Below are 8,706 nucleotides of genomic sequence, written 5' to 3'. Positions count from 1 at the left end.
CACTCTAGAGGCTCAAGAAGTCAAGACCCAAAATCGGTTTATATGGCAGCTATATCAGGTTATTAACCGATTTGAACCAGACTTGGCACAGTTGTTGGATATAGTAACGAAACACGTCAAGACCAAAGATCCAACAGTTGTTGGATATCATAACAAAACACGTCGTGCAACATTTCATCCCAATCGGATAAGAAATGCGCACTCTAGAGGCTCAAGAAGTCAAGACCCAGGATCGGTTTATATGGCAGCTATATCAAAACATGGACCGATATGGCCCATTTACAATACCAACCGACCTACACTAATAAGAAGTATTTGTGCAAAATTTCAAGCGGCTAGCTTTACTCCTTCGGATGTTAGCGTGCTTTCGACAGACAGACGGACGGACGGAAGGACAGACAGAAGGACGGACATGGCTAGATCGACATAAAATTTCATGACGACCACGAATATGAATACTTTATGGGGTCTCAGACGAAAATTTCGAGTAGTTACAATCAGAATGACGAAATTAGTATACCCCCCATCTTATGGTGGAGGGTATAAAAAGACACAGTTTGATGCTGTTTATGGGCTGGTGCCATCATTGGACCGTACTTCTTCAAATATGATGCGAATCGTAACATAACTGTGAATGGGGAGCGCTATCGTGAGATGATATCCAACTTTTCTATGCCCAAAATGCAAGAACTTGACTTGCATGATATGTGGTTTCTATAAGACGGTGCCACATGCCACACAGTACGCGTAACAATGGCCTTATTGAGAGGCGAGTTCGGTGAACATTTTATTTCACTTTCGGGATCGATCAATTTTCGTCCGATCTTTAGAAAATTTGGCACGAAGGTGTTTTATTTGAGTCGGATATATGGGTCGGATATCTAGAATAGTCTCCAATATCCTGGTTGGGTTGTTCTCGTCGATGATCGTGGCGTGAAGGGTATACAAATGCCGCCATGGCTTTTAGTTCAATTTCGTTTGTTTTGTTTACTTACGGAAATTTTCGAAATCGATTTCAGGCACGTAATTAAAATATTTTGCATATTTATATTGAATTACTCATTTATTTACTAATCTTAAATATATGCGAAATAAAAATGCGAATAAAATAAATAAACTGAAAACTAATAAGAATATCTTGTCGGCTGATCCGAAACGTTTGAAGTCTATTGGCTTTAAAAATCTCTCACATGAAACAGTTGCCGAGAATGGTTATACGAGCAAAGACATAAAAAAACTTGCTGAAACGTAGAAGCCTAACAAAATCGCGAAATCGACGACGCTAAAATCGAACGATGCATTTGGATTTGTTTTTGTTACTATCAGTGGTGTTACCTTTAAGTGCTTACCTCGTTTTAAAGTATCTGAATAAAATTAATTTTTGGCGCCGCCAAAATGTGCAAACGGCCAGTGTCTTCGGTCTGCTGAAAAGGACTTGGGAATCACACCTGCATGTGGCTATTCACGAGCTGTATATGCAGATGTGCGATCAAGCGCAACCATGCCAGGCTATTGAAACTCTGGCTACCACCGCCTTGGTGGTCCAAGATCAAAATGCCATACAGGATATACTTGTTACACAGTTTGATAACTTCAATGAAAGGGGTTTCTATGTGAATCGCAAAGATCCTTTGGTCTCAAATCTAGGGCGTGTGGAATATGATCTATGGAAGCCTATGCGGCGAACATATGCCTCTTCGCTGACAGCAGCCAAAACCAAAGAATATTTTGTGCTATTCCAAAAACTAGGCGATCAAATGTTGCATGTATTCAACAACGCCATGTCGTCAAACCAAGGCGTCCTGGATGCCTATGATGTGTGTCAACGTTATGCCATTGATTTAATAGCCAATGTCGGATTTGGTTTACAACTGAATTGCCTTGCGAATCCAAAATCCCAAGCCCGTCAGTACACCATAAAAGCAGTGCGTGAATCCATACGTCCATTTTTCGATCAATTTAAAAAGACCTTCTCCAAACTCTTACAATTGCTCGATATCAAATATCACAGTCAAACAACCATAGATTTTTTCTCAAACATAATGAATGAGTCTTTGAAGGCGCGACGTAGTGATTTTATTAAAAATTTACTGGAGGCAAGTGATGATCCGGATTTGAAGTTGAGCCGTGAACTTATGTTGGATCAAGTTTTTGGATTTTTCACCGCCGGTTTCGATAACACCTCTACGGCCATGACTTATGCATTGTACGAGTTGGCCAAAGATCCAGAAATTCAAGAAAAAGCTAGGAAAGAAGTCACAGCGGTCATTGGCAGATATGCAAATGAAATCACCTATGAGAGTCTAAAGGAGATGACTTATGTTTACCAAGTCATACAGGGTAAGAAACACCTTTTGGATGGGACGAAATTTAAGGGAGTTCTCATAGCATAGCTTTTAAGACTTTATAAAGTTTTTCAGCAAACAGAGGAACTGTAAAAAGGACAAAAAGGACGAAAGCCGTTCACAACTATTGACCTGAGTAGTACAAAATTTTCTACACATTTAAGGAGAAGGACACAGGCTTTCAGGAACCAATTGTTGTTGCAGAGTACCTTTAATACAGATGACTTTTAATTTCTCCAATCTTCTGGAGGCTGTAAATTTTTTTACCCACCACGAAAGCCGTTCACAACTATTGAACTGAGTAGCACAAAATTGTCTACGCATTAAGGAGTCGCACTGCGTCACGTCGTTCGAACTCGGCTATAAAAAGGAGGCCCCTTATCTTTGAGATTAAACTTGAATCGGACAGCATTCATTGATCTGTGAGAAGTTTGCTCCTGTTCCGTAGTGGAATTTTAGTGGGCAAATTTGCATATCTGTTTATATACCGATTCGTATCATACTTGACGTGGATGTTGCAAGTCGTAACTCAAGTCTTTGTTTAGCCAAATCGGATGAAACTTGAGGCTTCTAGTGGCTCGAGAATTCGAATCGGGAGATAGGTTTATATGAGGCCTATATCAACTGGTATGGCCTATTTGCAATCCCCAATGACCTGCACCAAAGAAAAGTATCTGTGTAAAATTTCGGCTACCTTTAGGAGCGGACATAGTTAGATCTTCTCATATGTGGAGACGATCCAGAATATGTATTCTTTATGGGGTCGCGTATCAATTTTTCAAAGTGTTACAAACGAAATGACTAGATTAGTATACACCCATTCTATGGTGTTGGGTAGAAAAAGTAACCTCGAACAAGTAAAAAGGCGTTAAGTTCGGCCGGGCCGAACTTTGGATACCCACCACCTCAGGTATATATGTAAACCACCTTTCATCAAAATTCGGTGAAAATTTCATACCTTATACTCATATACCTCATACCGATCTGAACTATATACGACACGGATGTCGAAAAGCCGAACATAAGTCACTGTGTCAAATTTCAGTGAAATCGGATTATAAATGCGCCTTTTATGGGGCCAAGACTTTAAATCGAGATATCGGTCTACATGGCAGCTATATCCAAATCTGGACCGATTTGGGCCAAGTTGCATAAACATGTCGAAGAGCCTAACACTAAGCACTGTCCCAAATTTCGGCGAAATCGGACAATAGATGCCTCTTTTATGGGCCCTAAACCTTAAATCCAGAGATCGGTTTATATGGCAGCTATATTCAAATCTGGACCGATCTGGGCAAAATTGAAGAAGGACATCGAAGAGCCTAACCAAACTCACTGTCTCAAATTTCAGCGACATCGGACAATAAATGCGTCTTTTATGGCCCCAAAACCTAAAACCAAGATATCGGTCTATATGGCAGCTATATCCAAATCTGGACCGATCTGCGCGATATTGCAGAAGTATGTCAAGGGGCTTAACTCAACTCACTGTTCCAAATTTTGGCGACATCGGGCAATAAATGAGCATTTTATGGGCCCAAAACCATAAGTCAAGAAATCGGTCTATATGGCAGCTATATCCAAATTTTAACCGATCTGGACCAAATTGAAGAAATATGTCAAAGGGCCTAACAAAACTCACTGTCCCAAATTTCAGCAAAATCGGATAATGAATGTGGCTATTATGGGCCTTACACCATAAATCGGAGGATCGATCTATATGGCAGCTATACCCAAATCTGGACCGATCTGAGCCAAATTAACGAGGGATGTCGATGGGCCTTACACAATTTACTGTCCCGAATTTCATCAAAATCGGATAATAAATGTGGCTTTTGTGGTCCTAAGACCCTAAACCGGAGGATCGGTCTATATGGCAGCTATATCCAAATCTGAACCGATCTGGGCCAATTTAACGAAGGATGTCGATGGGCCTTACACAATTCACTGTCCCGAATTTCATCAAAATCGGATAATAAATGTGGCTTTTGTGGGCCTAAGACCCTAAACCGGAGGATCGGTCTATATGGCAGCTATATCCAAATCTGAACCGATCTGGACCAAATTGACAAAGGATGTCGAAGGGCCTAACGCAACTCACTGTCCAAAATTTCAACAAAATCGGATAATAAATGTGGCTTTTATGGGTCTAAGACCCTAAATCGGCAGATCGGTCTATATGGGGGCTATATCAAGATATAGTCCGATATAGCCCATCTTCGAACTTAACCTGCTTATGGACAAAAAAAGAATCTGTGCAAAATTTCAGCTCAATATCTCTATTTTTAAAGACTGTAGCGTGATTTCAACAGACAGACGGACAGACGGACGGACATGGCTAGATCGTCTTAGATTTTTACGCTGATCAAGAATATATATACTTTATAGGGTCGGAAATGGATATTTCGATGTGTTGCAAACGGAATGACAAAATGAATATACCCCCATCCTTCGGTGGTGGGTATAAAAAGAAAATCTAAGTTAAGAATTCCGTACTACTTACAAAATTCCTATAAGTTTTCCATACCACTCCCCTAAGTTGGTTCATGTCTGGTATTGTGTTCCCACTTAGTGCCGATGTCTGTTCCATTCCCTCTTACTCTTCTTACGTCCCCCCTTCCACTGCTATGACCACTGTGCGGATTGTGCCTTACTCAGAGAAGGCCTTACATTCCTGGTTGTTTTTGTGCTAATGGTGATAACCATCGCTGATCATTTTTATATCCTCCACCATAGGTTGGGCGTATAGTAATCTCGTGCACTACGAAATATTGATCTAAGATCCCTAAAGTATATATATTCTTGATCGCCACGATATTTTAAGACAATCTAGCCATGTCCGTCTGTGAAAAGTACGCTAACTTCCTAAGAAGAAAAGTTAGGCGCTTGAAATTTTTCTCAAATACTTCCTATTAGTGTAGGTAGGTTAGGATTGCAAATGGCTCATATTGGTCCATGTTTTGATATAGCTGCCATATAAACTGATTTCAGATCTTGATTTCTTAAGCATCTATAGGACATAGTACTTATCCCATTTGGCTGAAATTTCGCACGAAGTGTTTTATTTTGTTCCGAATTGGCTTAAAACCAGTTATAGCTTCCATATAAACCGATCTCACGATTATATTTCTTGATTTTCTAGAGGGTGCAGTTCTATTCGATTTGGCTGAAATTATGCGGAATGTTTTTTTTTTGTGACATCCAATACGAGCGAAATATGGTCAAAAACGATCCATAGCTCCCATATAAACCGATCTCCCGATTTTACTTTTTGAGCTTTTATAAGGCGCAACTCGAATTGGTTGAAATTTCGCACAATGGCATCTATTATGGTGTTCAGCAGCCAAGCCAAGTATGGCTATGAACCCGAATCAGTTTATAACCTGCTAATGCCCCAATATCACAGTAATTCTTTTTCAATATCCTTTGCTTGCGTATAAAGAGATACCGGACAACGAACTTCACAATTGCGATCCATATTGGAGTTTATATAAGATTCGGCTCGGCCAAACTTAGCACGTCTTTATTTTTTTCTGATTCGAAACCAGACTTTCAGCGTTAAAGGCGAACATGTTAACCTCTATGATACGGTGCTCTGAAAACCCCCAGCTTTTGCCACTTGGTGAAAATACCATCTCAGTATTTATGGAGTTTATGTCAATCCTTTTGGCTCTCGCCCATTCAGATGGCTTATCCAAAGCCTCCCAACAGCCAGCCATCATGATGACGACGCCATCCGCATAGGCAACGACCTTCACACTCTTCTTCTAGTCCCAAGAATCTCAGAAGCTACAAAAGAGCTGTTACAGCTCCTCCTTTCAAAGTTCCTCTGGTCCCAATCTTCCTAACAGATCCCTCCTCAAGTGATACCTTGATAATCCTACCTTACGTATCAACCCAATTCACCAAAAGAGAAGGGACCCTCAAGTCCAGCAGAGCATCATGTATGGACTCCAACTTCTCGTTGTGAACTCCAGCTTCGCGTTATAAAAGCCTCTTCCAACTTCCAGAAGGCCGCCAAACTGATGTCGTTAACCAGCAAATTCTCTTCAATGTAGCTACCACATCATGAATGGCACTCTCAACCGAATGACCTTTAGTGTAGGCACATAAATAGCTGCATACCAAGCATTGAGGCTATCTCTAATCTACCTTTCACGTAGTCTCTATTTCGCTCGATTTCGCTGAAATTTGGGACAGTCAGTTGTGTTAGGCCCTTCGACATCCTTCTTTAATTTGGCACAGATCGGTTTAGATTTGACTATAGCTGCCATATAGACCGATCCTCCGATTTAGGGTCTTAGGCTCATAAAAGTCACATTTATTACCCGATTTCGCTGAAATTTGGAACAGTGAGTTGTGTTAGGCCCTTCTACAGTCTTCTTCAATTTGACTCCGATCGGTCCAGGTTTGGATATAGCTGCCATATAGACCGATCCTCCGATTTAGGGTCTTAGGGCCATAAAACCACATTTATTATCCGAACTCGCTGAAATTTGGGACAGTCCTTCGACATTCTTCGTCAATTTTGCCCAGATCGGTTCAGATTTGGATATAGCTGCCATATAGACTAATCCTCCGATTTAGGGTCTTAGGCCCATAAAAGCCACATTTGTTACCCGATTTCGTTGAAATTTGGGACAGTGAGTTGTGTTAGGCCCTTTGACATTCTTCTTCAGTTTGACTCAGATCGGCCCAGATTTGGATATAGCTGCCATATAGACCGATCTCTCTTTTTACTTGTTCCCCCTTACATTGAACTTAAACGAAGTGGATATAATAAAAAAACCGCAATGGCTTTTCGGGAAAGTTATGACACATTTTTCCGTTTTGGATTTGTATGATTAAAAAAGTTGGAAAAATTTCATTTTTATAAAAAAAAGTCAAAAAGTCGTCACCCTAATGTTTGCATGGATGTAATACCTAAAGATGGACTGATAGTCGATAGGATTGTCAATAGATCTAATAAAACGTAAACTACTCCTTTGATAGGTTCAAGATGTTTAATGGAGATTTAAATCGTAGCGTCTTATTTCTTAATGGTTGTTAATTTGAATCATATTTGTCGTGAACGCCATATTTCTGACAGCCTATGATCTCCTCTAGAAATGTTTAGAACATTGTGTACTGCTCCCATTCACATTATTGTGGATTGTATTAAGCTACATTTTTTGATTAATTTGCGCCCTTTGTTCATACTTTCAGAAACTTTGCGAAAATATCCTGTTGGACATATGCTGCCAAGAACTTGCCTACGTCCCAGCACCATTAGGACAGCTACCACCTCCATTGAAATTCCAGCACATACCACCATTATTATACCCACCTATGGAATTCATCATAATCCCAGATTTTATCCGGAACCCGATAAATTTCGCCCAGAACGCTTTGAGGAAGAGGAGATAGCTAAAAGGCCAGCTTGCAGTTTTCTTTCATTCGGTGATGGGCCTAAAATTTGTGTGGCTCTACAATTCACGCGCGCCAATATGGTGTATCAATTGGCCTTAATATTGTCACATTATCGACTGTATCTTACTAAAGGAACACCAGATATATTAAAATTCGATAGAACGCGAATGTTTACTCTAAGTCCCTTGGGTGATATTTTCTTGAAAGTAGAAAATATTTAAGCTAAAAAAACAAAATTAAAATTAGGATAATTGATTAAGAAATTATGCATATAAAAACAAATCATTTTATGAATAAGTTATTGCCGAGTTCGAGTTCTCTTTGTAGAGAGATGAGAAATATTTACTGAATAATCTTTTACGAAATAAATAAATATATTGTGGTAAGCAGAACACATAAGATTTCAAAAGAAATAATTTAATTTGCATACATTTGAAACCGGTACGCAGGTGTTCCCCACCTGGAATGTATTCACTTGTTTCATATATGAAACATCTGCCTTTTAAACACATCCATCTAAAGACGGCTGAAAAAGGGCGGTAGTAATTTTTATGATATTGTTTATATTCTTTTGACTTGACTGCCCGTATTACGCTCCTGTCGGCTTCTAAGGGAGGACCCATTCATTAATTCTACTAATCAGATATCAGATGTGAACCCATCTACAACTACTCTTATAGTGCGATCTCTGAGAAAACTCTATACTAATCGAACGAAGTTATTACCGACACCAAAAGTGACAAGATTTGTTAAAGGTGCACCCTGCCAGAAGCAATCAAATGTTTTCGAGGTATCCAGAGCCACGACCTTACTCTTACCGATCTAGTGAATAGAATGATTCCAAAATTCAGACAGGAATGCCATTAGGTCACCCGTGGATTGATTTCTGCGGAACCCATATTGTCGGTCGCTAAGACCATTGTACTCTAAGTATCTCACAAGGTGCTAATTG

General features: G+C 39.9%; 1 protein-coding gene across 1 annotated transcript; it reads left to right on the top strand.

Annotated features, from left to right (window-relative positions):
* Window positions 1–1,178: 1,178 nt before the first annotated feature.
* Window positions 1,179–8,153, top strand: LOC106090400 (probable cytochrome P450 6a17). The gene is made up of 2 exons (XM_013256566.2): window positions 1,179–2,340; window positions 7,551–8,153. The coding sequence occupies exons 1-2, from the start codon at window positions 1,296–1,298 to the stop codon at window positions 7,973–7,975; spliced, it is 1,470 nt and encodes a 489-aa protein (XP_013112020.2). The 5' UTR covers window positions 1,179–1,295; the 3' UTR covers window positions 7,976–8,153.
* Window positions 8,154–8,706: the final 553 nt, after the last annotated feature.

The sequence above is a fragment of the Stomoxys calcitrans genome, chromosome 5 (genome assembly GCF_963082655.1).
Source record: "Stomoxys calcitrans chromosome 5, idStoCalc2.1, whole genome shotgun sequence".
Classification (NCBI taxonomy): Eukaryota; Metazoa; Arthropoda; class Insecta; order Diptera; family Muscidae; genus Stomoxys; species Stomoxys calcitrans.
The sequence above is the reverse complement of the archived record's forward strand: the minus strand, read 5'-3'. Positions and strand labels throughout refer to the sequence as shown.